Genomic DNA, 19931 nt, shown 5'->3' with positions numbered 1-19931 from the left:
CGTTTTTCTTCAGACACAGCCCTGACAATCACCCAGTAACCAACTACGGGCCCTGAGAATGAACTCAAAGAAATTGGAATGCACCCCGAGGCGGCAGTTCAGAGAACGGAGCCCGAGGGAAAGGGGCGACCAGGATGATAGATGGAGAGAACCCCAAGGAGGTCGCAGCAGTACCACATCACGGGACTTCCACCGCTCCCACTATGGAGAGAACCCCAAAGACTCTACTGGGATGAAAGACAAGCACCAGTACAGCGATTCACTGCAGAGGGCCTACAGTAAGGAGCCATCTCATCGGAATCGCACCCAAAGGAGCCCGGAACGGCGATCTGCTGTCCCTGACAAAGGCGGCGGCGGCGGCGGCGGTGGCGGTGGCGGTGGCGGGGATGGGGATTATACAAGGTTTAGGTACACATCCCCAGAGACCAGTACTTCACAAGAGCACAGAGTCTCTGAGAGGAGGAAAAGTCTAACCGGCAACGTGGACGACCATTTTCAACACAGGAGGCTCAACAGTGATTTCAGATCTTGGCCACCAACCAAAGAGGATTCAGACTATGGTAAAAGGCTGGTGGAGGCCAAAAAACGCAGAGCATCTCCTGAAGATTTTGCGTACAGGCATCAATCTGACTATGCCATGAACAGACAGACGCAAGACAGGAGCGAGACACGTGACGTAAAACGATTACCAGAATCTTCTTCAAAGGTGTGGAAATATTTGTTGCATTACATTTATTAGGCAGATGCTTTTATCCAAAGCGAATTATAATAAGGGGATTCAACTGTAAAGGTGCAACCCGGAAATGGAAATAATCATGTGACTACATGCAATTCATCAGATAAGCAAACTACTGCAAGTGCTACATTTTCAAAACAGGATAAATCCAATTTATTCCAATCCAATACTTTAGGCCTTTAAGAAGAAATTGCTCAAACGGTTGATTATTTAGGATGACTCATACTTCAGTTTGATCAACATATCAATTTGACTTCTATTTTTTTTTACAAATAATCTATTTTTTGTCCCCCTCCTGACCAGTTGTATGATGCAACACGAGACCAAAATGAATCCACTTCCCCTCTGAACTATAACCCCTGGCAGCCCAGCGGTGGCTTCCCAGTGGCTGAAGTCAGCAGAAGGGTAGGCCTTTTTTGCAAGATTGAATGATGCAAGATCTTATTGAAACCCTGAAATTCTCCACAAATTGTTCCCATTACTTTCTATATGCACATTATATTGGTACTGCATATGAGACACACTTGTACATGAGGCCCAGTGGATATTTTTGAAAGATACGTGTTGCAACTCATGCAAATTTGTATTGTTTTCTTTCTCAAAGGCGGAACCTAACTCCACCAATCACAGCCCTGCTCCTGTTAAGGGTGTTCCTGAGCAGACACCCAGGAGCAATGGCTTCCAGCGTTTCCTCAGTGTGCTCAACAAAGGGGTGGACGTCAACATGCTCAACAAGATAGTCAGTCAGGCTCCCAGTTTTCCTGATCCACGGAACGCTGTTCTTCGGAACACTGCAGATCTACGGAGTGTTGCAGATCTACGGAACGTTGCTGATCTTCGGAACGTTGCTGATCTTCGGAACGTTGCTGATCTTCGGAACGTTGCTGATCTTCGGAACGTTGCTGATCTTCGGAACGTTGCCGATCTTCGGAACGTTGCTGATCTTCGGAATGCTCCTGATCTTCGGAACGCTCCTGATCTTCGGAACGCTGTCGATCCCCGGAACGTTCCTGATCTTCGTAACACTGCCGGTCCCCGGAATGCTGCCGATCTTCAGAACACTGCCGATCACCGGAACGCTGCCAATCACCGGAACGCTGCCGATCACCGGAACGCTGCCGATCACCGGAACGCTGCCGATCACCGGAACCCTGCCGATCACCAGAATGCTGCCAATATTCGGAACGCTGCCGATCTTCTTGGATCTCACAGAGGCCCTGGGAAGCAGGACACACACCAAAACGCAGTATACTGGAATAAGAACCATGAACCCCAACAACAGCAGAGTGAGCAACCCAGTGAAAACACTCTAATATCTAATGAAACGTCTGGCGTCCCTCAGGGCAACGCTGGCACTAGATTGACCCCAACGCAAGCAGTGGTCAAGGGGAAAGTGACGCAGGAGGAGGAGCAGAAGTGCAAAGAGATGCAGCATTTGTTTCAGACTATCGGGATGGACCTGGGACTGGACGAGCTGGGGAAAATGTCCAACCGGATCCAGCTGCGGTTGTACGGCAACAAGGAGGACCGAGAGAGAAGGGAGTCCGAAAAGGAGACGAGGAGAGAGACGAGGCAGATGTTCACTCCCGGAGGCAACAGCAGATCCTCCTCATCGAGCAGATCTAGCTTTGGACCTCCGGTCACACAAAACAACTCTCTGAAGATCGACTCGTTAGCGGCCCCGGTGAATGCCTCTGAGACCCCCCCAGCGGCCAGTGTGTGTAACACAGCCCCCGTTGGAAACTATGAGGACGACAGAGCGTGCCCACACAGCAGTTCCGCACTTCAGTCGTTTGCGCCGAACAACTCCTACCACTTACCTCAACCACAAGCTCTGACGCCAAGTCACCCCCCCACCCCCTTCTCACCTCCCACCCCGTTCTCGGCACCAGCCCCGTTCTCACCTCACCTCTATCCACCGGCTGCCTACAACGTTCCCCCTCCGTGGGGAGTCTCCGCTGGAACTATGCCTTTCCCCCCGTACCCCCCCAGTTATCCCCCCCCTGTGCCCGTGCAATCTCCCGCCGTGCCATCGTTTACAAACTATCCAAATCATTCAAATCAAATCAAATCCACATCAAGGCCCCGCTATTTGCAGGTTATAAACACAAACCGAGCTAAGCAAACCTAAGAGATATTTTGATAGACAAGGTTTCACGTTCAACAGATAACATCGGGTTCTAACTCTTCCAGAAGCATCTTAATCTTCCTATCCGGCTTTTGATTGGAGCTTGATTAAATTGCGCCTGTAAAACGTCAAAGGAAAATGAACGATGCAATAATAGGAAAACCGATTCACACTTTAATCTGATTGGCTTTCTAAGCCTGGGACATGAAATGTAATAAATACACTGGCTTTAGTAGTGGAAGCACAAGTAATAGGTTTTTGATTTCGATGGCCAAACCAAATAATCATTCAAAGGGCAAACAATGCAGGTATTTGAATTCAATATTTTGCAGATTGCAAATATAGGATATCCGTTCTTTATGAATTGGCTTATGTTTGTTACACTTTAGGATCACATCTTGTTTAAGTACCTATCTGTTCTGACTCAAAACATACTGTGAAAACAACATGGTTGATAAGAATAATACATGTATAATTCAAATGTGCTATCAAATTTAGTTAAGCAATGTGCCACAATTGTCCAATTCACTATACCACGTTAAATAAACAAAATCTGGAAGAGATTTTGACACAAAGTACCAGACTATATGCATACTGCCTTACACCTTTTCCCTGAAAAATGTAGGAACTTCGATTGTACATATGTTCCAAAAGATGATTGGTTATATTAAATGCCTATAATTTGTCGATATTTTGTTGTTTTATGTATGTTTTTTATTTCGCTGCTGATTCTTCGTCAATGATTATAACCTTCTGGGGCTTTCTTAAAACAAATCGCTTACTACAAACCAACCCGTCAATTTCAACAGAATAATGAATCGCAGTAAATGCAAAACACGTATGGAAAACGGAAGGGGCCGCATCAATTGCAACCCAGTCGGAAATTGGCTTTGAGGAGAGATTTAATAGAGATGATTCTGTGAACATCACAGCCCCATCCCTTAGGATGTGCTTAGATGATTCTGACCTGTCATCATAGGTCTATACCTCAGGATGATAGTGGAAGGCAAAGTAAATCTGTAATTACTCTTTGTGACCCGTGGTTGTGGCTGAGATACTTTGTGCAAATGTTGGAGTCCCACTTCTACGTGTTTCTGCCATTTAGTTGCCCCTCTTTATTCAGCATTAAAAGTATACATTTTACTATTCATTATTGTTTTTTTTTATTTGTTTTTAATTCTTCATACAATTAATAAGAGATCTTATAAATCTAATACAAATTAATACAGGTCTGTGTAAACCGTATTTCTGGTTCATTACTAAATTATATCCGACAAAGCTCTGGTAATGTTTTAAGATACAACTTGAGCTGGTCGATACAACTCAAGGAAAAGACATCTCAGGTAAGGAAGGGTCGATTTAGGAGTGATGGAAATAACAATGAGAACACAAACCTGTATTTGAGGGTGACTTTGGTTCCCAGACTGTCTTCCCAGTCTGTCTAATAAATGGTATTGCTGGTCTGTATGGTCCAGCCAGACAACCCCCATGTCGGACCCACTTCATCGACCGACCTGGAGCCTGGAGCCTGGAGCCCGGGCGCTCCCGACCAGACGATGGCCTCCTAGAGTAGCTCTTGTCCCACCGCGTCTACCAACGACCGAGAAGGAGAGCGCGCCCCCCCCCCCCCCCCCCCCCCCCTTGATGTCGGTGTGTGTTTACCTCACTCATTTAGCACAAACTAAAGCTATGGAGAAAGAGTGCAATGCTGTTCTTCAATCATTAAGGCGATAAGGTATGCGACATTTTTCTATTGTTCTTTAATAGGTGAAATTTACGTTTTATCGGTGGTGTTGTGTTGAAGTCGGCGTGTGTGGACGTTAGCTGGCTCCGCTAGTTGTAGACACTAACAAATCCCAGGTTGTATTCCTTTTTTCCTTTTCAACGTTTGGATGTCAGGGAATAATTAAGGGAGGTTGAATGACAAACCTTTGATTGTCCGCGTTGTTTTCAGTGCTATCCTACATGTTTATTCTCTAATTCAACAGCTAACGTTTTCTATTATTACTATTATTATTATTATTATTATTATTATTATTGTCTGACCACCATGTAGATCCATAAAAGAAGATAATGCTGTTATGCTCCTAGTATTTATTTCCTGATGATGTTTACATATGTTCTAGGAAAGACGTGATGAATCCCCCTTACTGGGACAGCTTTCCAAGGGCCAGGCACGATTATGACCGACCACAATGTGCTGAAACAGAACAAGACATGGGGAAATACACATTGAACTACAATGATCAACATTATCACCAGCCCCACTACAGATACCATCAAAGAGAACCACAAAGACCAACCAGGAGGATGGAATATGGACAGCACAGCATTCCTTCTCCTTCTCCATCTCCTGGTCGTATTAGTGTCAGAGAATCATCAGTAGATCTTGGATCAGACAGGACCATGATCCAAGACGGACCATCAGTGGAATTAGCTGAGATAGACAATGAGCTGGAGAGAAAGAAGAAAAAACTTGAAGAAATCGAGAATAGGATTATTCAGACCAAAGCTGCAATTGCCTTGAAGAAAATCTTGCCCTATTTGAAAAAAAACGATCAGCTATCTGACAATCCATTAGACAACCAGAACGACTTTGTAGAGAGTTGTTTAACTACTACTAATGCATCTTCTCTGAAGGAGAGGGTGAACTGCATTTTGCAGCTAAGGAAGTCTCTCGGCTTGCCAAAGGTAAGCAGTGAATTGGCTGATTTGACATACTCTGGTACGAAATGTCTTTCTATTGATGTGCATTAATCATTCTATGATTTATTTAGACCACATGTTTCAAGCTCAAATCAGTTCCTCATTGGCCCACACATTTGTAGTGCTAACACCATCCTGAATAGCTTATTCTACACACAGGGTGGTCATCACAACCCCATATACAGTCTTATGGGTTTGAAATCAGTCAGACCCTACAAACATGGCCTTTTTGCCATTCCACCCTGCAGTCCACGACAGACCGATGGTCAACCTGGGTCAATTAGAACCTGTAGCTGTGGCTTATTTGCCATTCTGCCCATTTCAAATATAAACAGATATTTTGACCCGTGTTCGAGAGATGCTTTATGAAACACCTCCAGAGTGCAGGCTCGTTTACCTTGTGTCTCGGACTAAACCACGTGTTGAACATTTACCACTCTTGAGACATACCTAGCCCAAAACAACGATACCACAGAGGATTAAAATCAGGTTTCATCACTATACATATGGGTGTTGTGCATCTTAGGTTCAGCCTTGTCTGATTTTCCCTGCAGATGCACAGCAGAGACCCAAAGAGCTCCACAACATATGGGGTCGGCCTGCAGGAAGATCATCCTCTGAAGCTTCGTGTGAAGACACTGATGGACAACAGATCGAGAACACTCCGAGAGGTATGAAGTAGTGAGAATTGGCGATGTGACGATTCTATAGTGACGATTCTATAGTATTTACTTACTTACTACTAATGTAATCCTGAAAAAATCCTACATCTTCAATGAATGAATCTAGTAATGAATCCAGTGATTCTCCAGATGCCATTGGTAGTCACTCATGGTTTTATTTTGTCTCGCCCTTACTAGAATCCTAGATTTCCACCACCGGCTGCCACCCTGGATTCTCGGAGGCAGCATGCAGTGGATGGTCCGAAGATGCAGCTCAACCCTTACCCTCCAATGGTAAAATTATTTATTTTGAGGAAACATGTTCTTCTTTGAGATTGTCATAACGCTTTGACATAGTCTAAACATTGCTGTTCAATATATTCCAGGGACTATTTAACAGTATGTGTAATATTGTTATTCATAGTTATTTGCAATGTGTCAACTTTCCTCAGACTTCTCTAGGGTGTTTGTTTTCTCTACCTCGCATAAGGACTTTCATCATGCCTTTTTTTAATGGCCGCTGATTGTAGCCAGTGAGCTTCCTTGCTGGAAAAATGGTGGACCTGCATTGACCTGCATTAACACCCCCTCCCAAAACAGAGCCGGAGCCAATCTGAATCAAGCCCAGTTTATGAGCCGTGGCCTACAGATGGCGGTCAGAAGATGCAGGTGGACCCCTACCCACCCATGGTAAGCTTATATGTAGTATTAAGTGCTGAATTCACTTACAATTTGTGTCATAAATCATCTTATGTGTGGCCAGACATACATGTAGAAGTCTGACTTGACCCTGTCAGTCTCCTAAGGAGAGACCTAAGGAGTCTCCAAGCCAAGACCCTGGACCTGAACCGAGGCCTGGATTATCTGCAGGCTTCCAGCACGTCCAGGTACACCATCAGGAAGCTAGCTCAACGTATCTGGGTCTCTGGGCTTAGCCGATGAGGTACTCATCAGAGGAGTCTGAGCAGATTACGAGCTGAACATTCGACACCAAACCCTGAATGGCCCTGAGGTGCTTGCACACCGCCGCGCCGCAACCGCCCTGATAACCGCCTTGCTGCCGGAGGGTTCAGCGCGGCGGTTATCAGGGCCAGGCGTTTTCAAAAGTGGCCGCTGCTGCTGCTGCCGCCGAAAGTTTTAACTTGGGGAAAGCTGAGCGGTAGGGCAAAATCTGTGCGCGTTCACGTGGGCGGCAACCGCTTCCTGGTCAACAGCCGCTTTTGTAACCGCCTCCCCTCTGCCGCCCTTCCCTCATTGAAATGAACGGAGGAGGCGAGTTGCCGCGCGGTGGTGTGAAACCAGCTTAGCAGGGATGAGTATTCAGGAACTTAAACTTAATAAAAGATCCAAACTTTATTCTATGATTTATCTTGTGATACGTGTACAGTTGTGCTTTGGCCTACAGATTAGGATTGATCCAGAAAATTGCAAACCGTAAGTAATGTTTTATTTCACCGTCCCCTTTCTAGCCTCACGGGAGATCATGGACTCCACGCGCGGCCTCGCCGTCCCCTGCGCCCTCACAGAGACCTGCCATAGCTCGCGGCATGCAGCGGTTTCTCAACGTGCTTAACAAAGGGGTGGACATGGATTTGTTCACCAGTATCGTCAACGACGACAGCAAGTCCGTCACCTTGAATGAGGTGCTCCCGCTGTACAAGCCCCCGCGGAAAGAGCCTTCCAGGTCGGAGAATGATCGGGCCGAACCTCATCAGAAGGACAGCCATCCGAGTCAGTCTGAGCTACGGAGCCGTAGTCGATTGAGCACTGAGCTCCCCGACACTGAAGGGTCTCCCAAAGAGAGGAGCAACCCCGCTAATTATGATGGCAGAGGCATCCCTGCCATCATCAGCAGCAGCAGACATTGTCCTTTAAGCAGTGCATACAGTTGCCCGCGGGCGGAAGAAGAGAACCCAATGCAGTTACAGCTCCAGAACATTCTGAAGACCGTTGGTTTGAGCCTGGACAAGGAGGAGATGAGTGGACTCACAAGCCGCACTGAGGAGAGGCTCAATGGGAAGAGGAAGGACGACGGACAGGGGTTCCACAACCCGTCAGGCAGTGAGATACCCTTTGAGCCGGCTCCTGAACCCTGTGTCGGTACTTCTACCTCCGCTCCTCCCCAGTCCCGTCCTGCCGGCCGCCCTCCCCCACAGCACACCCAGGGAGAGGACTCCATTGAGGGCAGGAAGAGGAGGCGGCTCTCTCCCTGCAGCCAATCAGTGGACAGAAGCTCTGGGGACAGCGGACAAAGAGGGAGAAGAACCGATGACCACAAGAGGCAGGAGACGGACGGCTGCGCAGACGCGTGGACGGACCCGACGCGGGACGGAGAGCCCAATGGAGCCTCGAGGGTAGAGAAGTGGCAGCAGAGAGATCGCCATGGAGACCCCGAGACATACAGGAGGCAGGATGGAGATCGCCATGGAAACCCCGAGACATACAGCAGGCAGGATGGAGATCGCCATGGAGGCCCAGAGACATACAGGAGGCAGGATGAAGATCGCCATGGAAACCCCGAGACATACAGCAGGCAGGATGGAAATTGCCATGGAGACCCAGAGACATACAGGAGGCAGGATGGAGATCGCCATGGAGACCCCGAGACATACAGGAGGCAGGATGGAGATCGCCATGGAAACCCCGAGACATACAGCAGGCAGGATGGAGATCGCCATGGACACTCAGAGACATACAGGAGGCAGGATGGAGATCGCCATGGAAACCCAGACACATACAGGAGGCAGGATGGAGATCGCCATGGAGACCCAGAGACATACAGCAGGCAGGATGGAGATCGCCATGGAGACCCAGAGACATACAGGAGGCAGGATGGAGATCGCCATGGAGACCCAGAGACATACAGGAGGCAGGATGGAGATCGCCATGGAAACCCCGAGACATACAGCAGGCAGGATGGAGATCGCCATGGAAACCCCGAGACATACAGGAGGCAGGATGGAGATCGACATGGAAACCCCGAGACATACAGGAGGCATGATGGAGATCGCCATGGAAACCCCGAGACATACAGGAGGCATGATGGAGATCGCCATGGAAACCCCGAGACATGCAGGAGGCAGGATGGAGATCACCATGGAAACCCCAAGACATACAATAGGCGGAAAAGAGATCACAGGGGCGACAGAGTTAAGATAAGCTCCCGCAGTCCCCAAGCTTGTCTGGCAAACCCGGACTCCAACTCTGCCTTAACGTTGCCAGGAAACACTTCAACCGAGTACTATCAGAACACTAATTACCATGGTAGCGCCATCAACGGTTCCTCCCACGTGAACACTCTTGGAGATGCAACCCCCTACCCCCATCTCTCTGCTTCTACCGGGGCACACAACCCCTCCTATTCCCTCCCTGGCTCCGCCTCCTCCTCTCCCCTCCCTGGCTCCGCCTCCTCCAATCCCCTCCCTGGTTCCGCCTCCTCCTATCCCCTCCCTGGCTCCGCCTCCTCCTATCCCCTCCCTGGCTCCGCCTCCTCCTATCCCCTCCCTGACACCTCCTTCTATCCCTTCCCTGGCTCCGCCTCCTCCTCTCCCCTCCCTGGCTCCGCCTCCCCCTATCCCCTCCCTGGCTCCGCCTCCTCACCTGCTACCGCCACTCCTCGATCTAAGCCTACTGAGGGCTTGCAGTTAGAATACAACCTTAACCCAGACCTGTCAAAGAGCGAGGGCCAGCATTGGTCTGCTCAGCGCTGTCTGCAGGTTATCAACATAAGGCCTGCAGGGAAAACGCGCTGCCTGACCATACTGAAGAACACCTCCGCACCAACAAGTCATGAAATGATGATAGCCGGGATACAAGGACAGATCCCTTCAAGGACTTGGACTGAAATGAAGCCAGCTTTATCCAAGCCAGCTGCTCAGTTGGCTACCAAGCCTCCTCAGCGGCAGGAGAGAGTTACAGTCAAAAAGCAGGAGGTACTTGCAGTCGAAGAGCAGGAGGTACTTAGAGTCCAAAAGCAAGAGGTAGTTGTGGTCCGGAGGGAAAAAAAAAGAAAAAAGCCAACAGAAGAAGAAAGGAAGGCGGCACTGAAGGAAAAGGTGCTTTTCTTTACTCCACATATTATTCATTATCAATTGACACAATAACAATCATTGTTCAATAATACTAATTGATTTGCTTTCTTCCGCCCCCCCCCCCCCCCCCCCAAACAATCTTTTAGCTTCTGGCATTCAACCAGAAGATGAAGCAGAGTCCCTTCATGCCAGCGGCAGTGTCTAGTTGTACGTATTCGGACCTGACATAGCCTTGTTATGCCAGGTTGGTGTTGGTTTTTATTTTAAAAGACATCTTCTGGAGCTACCGAACTTGTTCAGTGTACCCATAATATTATGTCAGAGGTCTTTAGATTTCTACGGACAGTTTTTGAAACGGTGACATGTAAGGTATTTTTTTGTGCTGTAGTTCAAACATACTGATGATTGCGTTAACGATGACTTTGAATTTCCCACACACCCTGTGGAAGTTTTCATCATACTTCAATATGTACATTTTTGTTAATTTGCTAATTATAGAAATTGTATTAAATAAACATATATTGCAATGAATAATGAAGCAATATTTAATGTTTAAAGAAAAAGTTCTGGAAAGCACGTAATAAAATGAACTAAACTTGCGCTGGACAGCCAAGACATCCCAGCATACAATTGGGCAACGGCACCATCTAAAACATCTCAAACCACTTGCTTTGACCAACCGCAGCAAAAACTTAAATAAATTACACACACAGTGCCTTCTCAGGGTCGCTTCTCGCACCCGTTCCTCGCGGCATCGGTTCAAATGCTCTCCCAGTTATCTTCTGTAAACTAAGGTTGGGTGATGGGCTGTCGGTCAGTTTCACAGCTCGTCCTTGTCCTCTCCTTCGCAAATGCAGGCGGCTCTCTGGCTGTTCATGTAGGGCCTGCACCCCAGGGTCCACACAGTGTTGAACATGGTGTCCGCCACTGCCTCGCATGCTGAGGGCAAAAGGGAACACACACACATTTACATTCAGGGCGTTTAGCAGACGCTTTTATCAAGAGCAACTTACAATAAGTACATTTGTCAGAAGAAGGAGAAACTATATATATCGCTGTCGGTACAATAAGGATGTTCATGAAAACAAGTGCCAAGCACTTACCATTGTAAGCTTAACCAATTCCGCGAACACAACAAAGATAGCTAGGATAAGATACACAATGCTAGTACGTACTATTTTTAAGGTCAAGGAGGTACAACGTACAATAAGTGCGTACATTAAGTGTCAGGATCGTACAACATAGAATAAGTGTGTAAGAGGGTTGGGAGGGGGTTTAAGACAAACGTCTTTCCTTGGTTTGTCCAATGGGACATTTTATTGCAACAGACATTTAAAGGTCCCATGACATTCCACCAGTCATGAGTGTGATTAGCTGTTTTGAAAATCTGGCTCTTATGACATCACAAGTGGGCGTGTCCACCTAGATGTGTGCTGGACAGATCAGTCTACCAGCCTACCCAGTGGACTGTAGCAAATGCTGCTCATCTATCCGTCACCCATCTAGGTGGACACGCCCACTTGTGGTGTCATTAGAGCCTGATTTTCAAAACGGCTTGTAAGGCTAATCACGCTCACACCTGCTGGCATGCCACGGGACCTTTAATGATTTATTTGCGCAATAACATGCAACACAATTCTGAACCGGTCACCATAAGCCTACTGACCTTCGACCTTGGACATGAGGCCGAGGCTCTTCTTGAGGTCGGAGCAGATACTGTGCAGGCACCAGCGGAACTTGGAGTCGCAGCGGTACTTGTTGGAGCCACAGGTGTCGTAGCACAAGTCCAGCTGGTTGCAGCACTTGGTCATGGCTGGGATGCCGTCCATCTGGGGATAAAACCAAACAAAGTGTGTGTTCAATTGGAATCGGCCTTGTGCTGATCAGTATTTGAACGTAACATCAATGTGAATGTTCCAGGTGTATGTGTCATGGCAACGCTTTATATAGACGTACCCCTTCGGGAACGGGAATGCCGAGGAAGTAGGAGCTGCAGCCGTCTGGTTCTGGCATCTGGAAATCCGGGCGTGGCAGAGGGGCTTTACCTGGAGGGTTCATTTGATTAGTTAATTAGATTGGTTAGAATTAGAGTCGTTAATTGTATTGTTTGGGCATGAGAGTATGCTGGTGAATAAGTATTGGCATCTTTTTCTCTCTTTCTTCTGACAAATGTACTTATTCTCTTTGGATAAAAGCGTCTGCTAAATGCCCTAAATATCAATGTAAATCTTTATGGCTCATGCTTGTACTGTATGCTGCTCAAAAAGGCAACAAGGTAGACTATGACAATGTTTCCAACTGAAGATATATCTGAGAATAAGGACGCTCCTGTTATTTTAGATCTAATCAATCATTGAGGCCATTGTCCCTGGCCCAGGCCCTATCAATTTGATGACAAGATAGATAACAAGTCTATTTCAAATCCTGGCTAAGGTTTACATAATAAATGTGGGACTGAAGTGCCTATAGGATAACAAACTTAGCTATATTAAATTAAATCATATTGCATACAGTATTAAGGATCAACATAAATATTGACGTTATGGCCCCCATTGCACTCCTGATCATCCACTCTGCGTTCCTCCACAAGATTTCTTGCTCGAGTTTTTGCCCTCTGAGGGGCTAGGTTCAGGGGGGTTGTCATAAATATATGGCCTCTTAAACCCCCTGAGACTACCTGTGATTAAGGGCTATACAAATAAAATTGAAGTATAAAGTATCAAGCATGTACTCACCATATCGACAACGGTATTGACACACTCCATCACGACCACCCATTAACTCCAGCATGGAGTCAAAATAGCTATTAACCGCCTCGAAGCCTCCTCTCAGACTGTCCATTCCCCAGTCACCGTCCTCCCCCGGCGGGCTGCCCGGAGCCTGGCCGGTCTCTGCTGGGGGCGCCTCGGTGTCCTGACACTGGATACCCTGGATGGACAGCGCCAACACCAAGAGACCCCATGCTGCGAGCGGCATCCTAGCTAACATGTCGGTAGTGTTGAATAAAGTCGAAGCGCCCAGGGACAATAACTAGATGCAAGAGCGCTCCTAAAGGAGAGATACAAGTAAGTAACAGGATAGATCGCTGCAGCGGTTGCATATCATCCTGACCTGGACTTTGAGCCAGGCATCATTCGTCCTCCACTGTGGAGGAACAAAGTTCAGCGTTTATCAAGATTTCGCATATCTATACTTGCGTTATTAAGCAAGAAAAAAAAGACGACACACTTGAGTTTAATCTCGTTGGCAGACATTACTCCTGACACTGTGCATATTAGAGGTGAACTCCTGTGGTGTTTAATCTACAGATGGTTTGGGTGTCATTGCTGGTGCCCACGTGTAATCGGAGGAGCCCTATCAGGGCTTTTATAGGCCTACCCGGCCGAAAGGAAAGCTTGGTTCCTGATAACATCACGTTACACTATTTTATATTACAACAATATAACTTTAGGAAATTAATCACGCACTCTGGGTTTTTGGCCAGTACCCTACCCCCACCCGTCGAAATTCGATATAAAATCAATTATCGACGTAACATACAAAATATTAATGATTAATGATTTTAATTGCACTAAGTATCTCCTAAATGCTGAGGTGATTATTATTTAATTCGGATGCGGAGTGTACCACTACCAGCAGGGGGTATAGCGCGTTGACGTCACCAGCAGAACTCTCGAACTAGCACGCTGTCATGTGACATGACGTATAAGGAAGCAATTAAAAACATGCTCCGAGGCCGCGACGCGCCGTGATATGAGAGATGTGTACAGCTTTTAAACAGTTAACGAAACCCATAAATTCTGTATTTATGTTTTTTTATTAAGTGGAGGGCAAACGTGTTTCGTTGACGTGACAAGAAGGATAGTTCATTGTCAAGATTGTTTAGCTTCACGTTATATTGAATGGGAATAAAGTAGCTAACTGACTTATGACTTCATTGTGAACATGTGCAAGTGTGGAAATCAAATTGCTAATGATCAAACTTAAAAATGGCATTTGCGAACCTTTTTAAAACTCTGTCTCCTGCTGAAGGACATCATGCCATCCCACGTCAATCAACTCAACCACACAAGTAAGCAAGTTTGATTGTGAGCTTTTACCAAAAATGCATTATATTTGTAAGTGTTCAATTGGGTCATTAATCTGTTATCCACCATATGGATAGAAACGGGGTCCAAGAGGTGTGTGCCACACAAAGACCGAACCCTTGTGGACAGCAGACTGGTCAGAAGAAGAAAAAGACGCACCAACATGTAAAATACATTCAACCAATAAACATTTTTATTGTTTTATGTTTGTTAGTATTCTGAATGCTGTGCTTTCACCAATAGTATGTGTGTGTCTGGGCATGAGAGTATGCTAGTGAATATTAGTACCAGCGTGTTTCTTGTGTTTGAGTTTTCTTAACCCATTTGTACCGGCTGCTGCGCGGCGCAACATTGTATCTAGTAGATACAATGTTGCGCCGCGCAGCAGCCGGTACAAATGGGTTAAGGACCACATTGTAAACGAGATGGCAACCTCAAAGGGGTTATTCTTCAATCAAGATTATATATATATATCTTATTTCTTTCTTTATATATTTTTCATTTCAGTTGAATCAAGCCATGGGCGCAAAGACTCACGGACCTCCACGGTTCTATGACTATGACAACCCAGATGGCGTCCCCAAAGGACCAGCCCACTTTAATCACAGAGGGAGAGGCCAGTTCCACCACAGAGGTGCCTTCTCCCAGAAAAATAACAACAACAACAGGCAGGAAAACGCCGATAGTCAGAGCAACAGGGGCGGGTTTCCTCGTGGAAGAAAATTTCAGGGTGACCGTAGAGGATGGTTTCCTAGGGGAAGAGGAAGGGGACACAGTCAAATGCGTCAAAACAAACAGGTGAGCGATTCTGGCCTGCCTCCGTGGTCGTATCATACCGGTTGTGGTGAGATTGGCAACACCTTTATACAATTACAAAGAATCTCATTGTTGCCTTTTCTCATTTATGAGCGTGTAGGGTAGGTAGGCCTCTTGCTCAAAGATGCCTACAGGTGCAGACCTTGGGTTGCAAACCCTCTACCATTTGACGTTGAGTTATTAAAGGTTCTAAACATTAGCCCATCATGACTCCTCAACAAGTTACAAATGGCTCTGGTCTGGATTTTTGTCTTGACTCTGTATTCCCTGTAGGATCCAGCAGTCGAAAGAGTCCGGCACATGACCCAGGAGTTCAAGGACCAGAATGCGTTGGAGGCCGACGGGCAGTTATTGTGTAAACACTTCCTGATGGGCAGATGCACCAAGGTGGGGGAGACGCTTCACGCTCCACGTGACGGTCTCAGCCGGTCTCCATGTGGCCGCTACGCTCTCCAGGCTCATTGCGGTTCCGTTTTGTCTTCAGGGCGAGGAGTGTCAGCTGGTGCATGCCAACGCCAAAAATGATCTGATCAAAGACGCGTGTAAATTCTACATCCAAGGTTCCTGTTTCAAAGGAGAGAGCTGCGCATACATGCACAATATCCTTTGGTCTATATTCTGTACATGTGATGTTATTAAAGGTGACATGTTGTACCCCCAGGGTGTGAGTGTGATTAGCCGTTACGAGCCATTTGGAAAATCTCCCTCTTCTGACATCATAGCCGGGCGTGGCCAGCTAGATGTATGACGGATAGATTAGCAACGTTTGCTACAGTCCACTGGGTAGGCTGGTAGACTGGTCTATCCAGCATACATCTAGGTCGACATGTCCACCTGTGATGTCAGAAGAAGAAGAATTTTACAACGGCTTGTAAGGGCTAATCACACTCAAACCTGGTGGTGTGATATGTCACCTTTAATGATTGGCTTGTTAAGTGATGCCATCACGTTTGCTGTTGGTAGCCACGGACGGTCTTTTGGGGTCTAAATGTATTTGACAACACATGATTTCCTTATCAAGGTTATTTCCACGCTCCTTCCCCTGTAAGTATTTCCACCAATGGGGGAAGTGTGCCAAAGAAGGCGAGTGCAGGTTTTCCCATGAGCCCCTCACCGAACTGACCAAACAACTGCTGGATCAGGTGTGTGTGTGTGTGTGTGTGTTAGTGCGTCTACGTTTGTGTGTGTGTGTGCGCGCGTGTGTGTGTGTAATCACAAATGTTTTTTCTTCTGTCAATTCCCCTTTTTTTGCACTTAACTGACCACACTGGGCATAAAGTTTGATTGTTTAATATAAGCTAATGTTAACCCAATATTAACATTACATTATGGAATAAATTCAACCCAAAATTAAGAAGCAAATTAAAACTAACCAGCCCGTCAATCACACGCGTAATATAAATATGGAAAAAAGACTCTGCAACTGTGTGTGTGTGTGTGTGTGTGTGTGTGTGTGTGTGTGTGTGTGCGTGTGCGCGTGTGTGCGCGAGCGCGCGCGCATTGGTTTCTTGCCCAGCAAGTTTCCATTGTTTCCCTCTGCGCGACAGAATTAACTGTTTACTGAAGGTTTTCCTCTGACTGTGAATCTCTGCAGGCCATACAGCGGGAAAAGGATCTCAGTGAGATGGCAAAGAAAAACGAGCAGGAGAGCCTTGCTCCTCCAGTGGCGGAAGACCAGGGGGGGGCTGCCGGGGAAGCCAGCGACCCCAAACCCGACATACTGCTGCATCCCATCAGGTCCGGGTTCACAAATGTCCCGGATTAATTGTGACAATTATTGACACTCACTTTTTCTTAGTTGGTTGATGTGTAACTTTTTGGGGATGTTTTTATGTTTTCACAGGCCACAGTTTTACAACAGTTCCTGTCCCGAGGAACCACCCGCCAAGCCAGAGGAGCTGATCGGTATTGAGCCGGCTCATGGTCTCGATCGCAGTGAGAGTGCTTCCCCGTCCTGCGGGCCCTCAAATTCCAAAGCGGTTCCCTATTCGGCGGAAGCGGTGCTCGGACCCGGGATTTCCAAACCTTTTCCGTCGCTTTTTGGGTCAAACGGGGACTCTACTTCCTCGTCTTCCCCGCCGCGTTCTTTTGCTCCCCTTTCGGTCCCGGCCCACCGGGTAGAGGCGCCGTACTCCGTGGAGGCCGTCCTCAGGTCGGTCAAGTCCGTCAGAAGTTCTAACTTGACCCCGGCCAGGGACCCGCCTCCATCCGCCGATCCTCCGTGGACCTATTACGGTTTGGACCTTTCCAAAGAGTTCCCAAAACCTTCCCGGTTCTCGGGGCCGTTCCGTGGAAAGGATTTGCGTTTGAAACACGACACCGGGGAGGCAATTGAAGCCAAAGCAAGGCAGAATGGAAATCAAGATGTTCCATCCTCGAATCAGGATCATAAACAAGCCAAACGCTGTCTGCCTGTGAATAAATGTTTCCCTCCGTACTGTCAGAGCTCTACAGAGGGCATTGGTGTAGTTATCAACTCAAACAGTCCTACGGATGTCCGTGTTCCACCCGTTCAACCGGAAACCCGACCAGCTAAGGAAACACAGAAAGCCTTCCGCAGCCTTTTCGCTAGCCCTCTCAATCAGAACGTCTTCAACCCTCCCCGTCCCACACCACTTCCTGCTGCCTCGCCGTCAAACCCCAGACGCTCTGCACCCCCACGCGCTACCCCTTCAACAAACAGGAAGGAGAAGACTGCTTCTACTGACGCTAACGCTGGCCACAATACACATGTTCTAGCAAGGCCTCTCACTCTCAAACCTGAACACAGACCAAGTGTGGCCTTTAAGGTCGCTAAACCATCAGCACCTTCTGAGTCAAAGTCCCAGAGCACAGAGACACCCGGCCCCACTCCCCACGCCAAGACGGCTTGCCGATTGAGCGAACCGACTCACTGTGATCGATCTGTACTGGGACGTAGTAAGCCTGTGAAAAGGCCCTACCACAGCAGTATAGCAAGCTCAGGTACGGACAGCGATGAGGACCTGCCTCCCTTACAGATCGCAATGGACCCGATGGCCGGTTCTTCCGATTCCCCAGAGCCGAGCGAGGTGGAGCCGGTCAAGGCCACCGGGGGAGTGCTGCGTGGTCTGTTTGCGACCCCCATCCACCAGACTACTGCTCCGCCTCCCTCGACCCCGGGGAACCAGGGTCCTTGGGAGCCTCGCCCTGGAGGGGGCAGCGGTGCACACCACACCCGGACCTCTGGTGCTACAGGCTCACCTGCGTCTCGTCCAGGTCCAAAACATCCGAAGGAAAAAGAGCGGGAATCCCGAACAAACGGCCATCCGCCGCCAGCTCATCCCGTTCGGAAGGATTCGCACATGCCCGAAATTTCTTCGGACAAAGGTAAGAGCTCAGAATGTTTATTCTGCGATATTTCTTTTGTATTTGTCCGTTCGGAAATGGACACTTCTCTGCATCTATTTTTTCACAGCCCCTTCCCACGCGGCCACTAACACTAGTAGTTCAGTTCTCAAGAGCCTCTTCCTAAACTTGAGACCCTACAACCAGGAAGAACAACGTATTATCCACAGCAGTGCGTACTACTTTTTAAGTCACTTTATCAACCATATTAAACTCTGTGCCGCATCAGACAAAGCCAAATCTCATTCCCACAAAGCCTGGAACTCATACATATTGGAACGATCGCAACATGTTTGAAGCAACGCATGTTTCATTTCCTTCATCATATCTCTTTCAGAAAGTGGAGACAAAGATGAGATAAACCACAGGGCCATCTCCAAAGAACAACAAACGACAGGAGAGGAGGAGGAGGAGGAGGAGGAGGAGGAGGAGGAAGAAGAAGAAGAAGAAGAGGAAGAGGCGGCCAGAAGGAAGGAGAAGAGGAGCGCTGAGATGTTGGGAGGAGTTGAGCCAGCAGGGTGTCGTGTGCATCCTGACCACCAGGTGGCGTTTCACTTTTCATACAGCCAATGTATTCAGTCACAGTGTGTGGGTTTGAACTTTCAACAGCAAGAAAATGTATGAGGGCCTGAAAGCTTTTTTTACACACATTTCAGCGTTCACCATTATACTCCAGAACGGATGGATTGAGTGGATATTATTACAAGCACAAAATGACCTGTGGGTGTTTCTATTTTTTCCCTTACCCTGACTGCGATACTGGAGGGAATTAATACTTTGGGTAGTTTTGGTGTTTCATAATGACAAAAAAACACTAACAAATAATGCACAACAGACGCACAGAATCATATCCCTACTAAAATATTTATTTCTTATAAATCAAAGAAACTACTATGTCTTTGAACTGATCTTTTTTGATTGAGTTGTTTTTAAACTTTTGCCCGTCTGTGTGGCCGAACGCTCGTGGTTGTCCTGACTTCGACGGGCAGCCACGGTCCAGGATTCAGCTGACGCCGGCTCTCTCTCCCACCCTCCGCTCCAGGGCTCCTGTGGACCTCCCAGTCAGCCGCCAGCTCCAGCTCATCACCGGTCCCTGGAGAAGAACCCCCGCACCCGCTCTCCCGGGCCCTCTGCTGGGCGTCCGGCAGGCCTTTTGGACCCAGTCCTGCTCCTATCCCACGGCACTGAACAGCCTCTGATCGGATCAAAGGGGCCCCTGACCCGGCCTCAGAGCCGACCGCCTCTGACCTCCGTGAAGGGGCCGCTGTCGAGCCTCTTCAAGACTCTGGACCCCGCTGCCTCTCCCTTTGGAAATTAGAGTCCTAATGTTTCCTTAAACAGAGTGAAAGTTGTTGCTTTTTTGTTATTAAAACGTTTTTTTCTGCAAAGAAATTAATA

General features: G+C 47.7%; 3 protein-coding genes across 5 annotated transcripts; 2 read left to right on the top strand and 1 right to left on the bottom strand.

The window, feature by feature from the left end:
* The first annotated feature begins 5224 nt into the window (after positions 1-5224).
* LOC307071770 (uncharacterized protein) lies at positions 5225-10721 on the top strand. The gene is made up of 7 exons (XM_079730847.1): positions 5225-5555; positions 6125-6241; positions 6431-6526; positions 6833-6922; positions 7030-7119; positions 7702-10287; positions 10410-10721. The coding sequence occupies exons 1-7, from the start codon at positions 5271-5273 to the stop codon at positions 10491-10493; spliced, it is 3348 nt and encodes a 1115-aa protein (XP_079586973.1). The 5' UTR covers positions 5225-5270; the 3' UTR covers positions 10494-10721.
* A 362-nt stretch (positions 10722-11083) lies between these two features.
* Positions 11084-13251, bottom strand: pla2g12b (phospholipase A2, group XIIB; the record flags this gene model as incomplete). Its single annotated transcript, XM_079758737.1, has 4 exons — positions 11084-11202; positions 11930-12092; positions 12220-12308; positions 12999-13251. The coding sequence occupies 4 exons, from the start codon at positions 13249-13251 to the stop codon at positions 11084-11086; spliced, it is 624 nt and encodes a 207-aa protein (XP_079614863.1).
* A 754-nt stretch (positions 13252-14005) lies between these two features.
* Positions 14006-19880, top strand: LOC307071109 (uncharacterized protein). Of its 3 annotated transcripts, none has more exons than XM_079730002.1 (10): positions 14006-14335; positions 14429-14516; positions 14859-14985; positions 15441-15554; positions 15652-15766; positions 16200-16309; positions 16762-16904; positions 17011-18515; positions 18871-19076; positions 19576-19880. In XM_079730002.1, the coding sequence occupies exons 3-10, from the start codon at positions 14905-14907 to the stop codon at positions 19849-19851; spliced, it is 2550 nt and encodes an 849-aa protein (XP_079586128.1). In that variant the 5' UTR covers positions 14006-14335; positions 14429-14516; positions 14859-14904; the 3' UTR covers positions 19852-19880. The 3 variants fall into 3 exon arrangements, with proteins under 3 accessions (XP_079586128.1, XP_079586126.1, XP_079586127.1); XM_079730000.1 differs by having other exon boundaries at positions 14859-15149; XM_079730001.1 differs by lacking the exons at positions 18871-19076; positions 19576-19880 and adding an exon at positions 18604-18861 and having other exon boundaries at positions 14859-15149.
* The last annotated feature ends 51 nt before the right edge of the window (positions 19881-19931 follow it).

This window comes from Pollachius pollachius (genome assembly GCF_949987615.1).
Source record: "Pollachius pollachius genome assembly, chromosome: 2".
NCBI classification, from domain to species: domain Eukaryota; kingdom Metazoa; phylum Chordata; class Actinopteri; order Gadiformes; family Gadidae; genus Pollachius; species Pollachius pollachius.
Note: the sequence above shows the minus strand (reverse complement) of the source record. Positions and strands in the feature narration are given on the sequence as shown.

Coding starts and splice junctions, on each gene's coding strand:
- LOC307071109 (XM_079730000.1), top strand. CDS start 14,253: ATGGCATTTGCGAACCTTTTTAAAACTCTGTCTCCTGCTGAAGGACAT. Junction 14,336..14,428: donor CAATCAACTCAACCACACAA/GTAAGCAAGTTT, acceptor CCATATGGATAG/AAACGGGGTCCAAGAGGTGT. Junction 18,516..18,870: donor CGAAATTTCTTCGGACAAAG/GTAAGAGCTCAG, acceptor TATCTCTTTCAG/AAAGTGGAGACAAAGATGAG.
- LOC307071770 (XM_079730847.1), top strand. CDS start 5,271: ATGATCCAAGACGGACCATCAGTGGAATTAGCTGAGATAGACAATGAG. Junction 5,556..6,124: donor AGTCTCTCGGCTTGCCAAAG/GTAAGCAGTGAA, acceptor TTTTCCCTGCAG/ATGCACAGCAGAGACCCAAA. Junction 6,242..6,430: donor GATCGAGAACACTCCGAGAG/GTATGAAGTAGT, acceptor CGCCCTTACTAG/AATCCTAGATTTCCACCACC.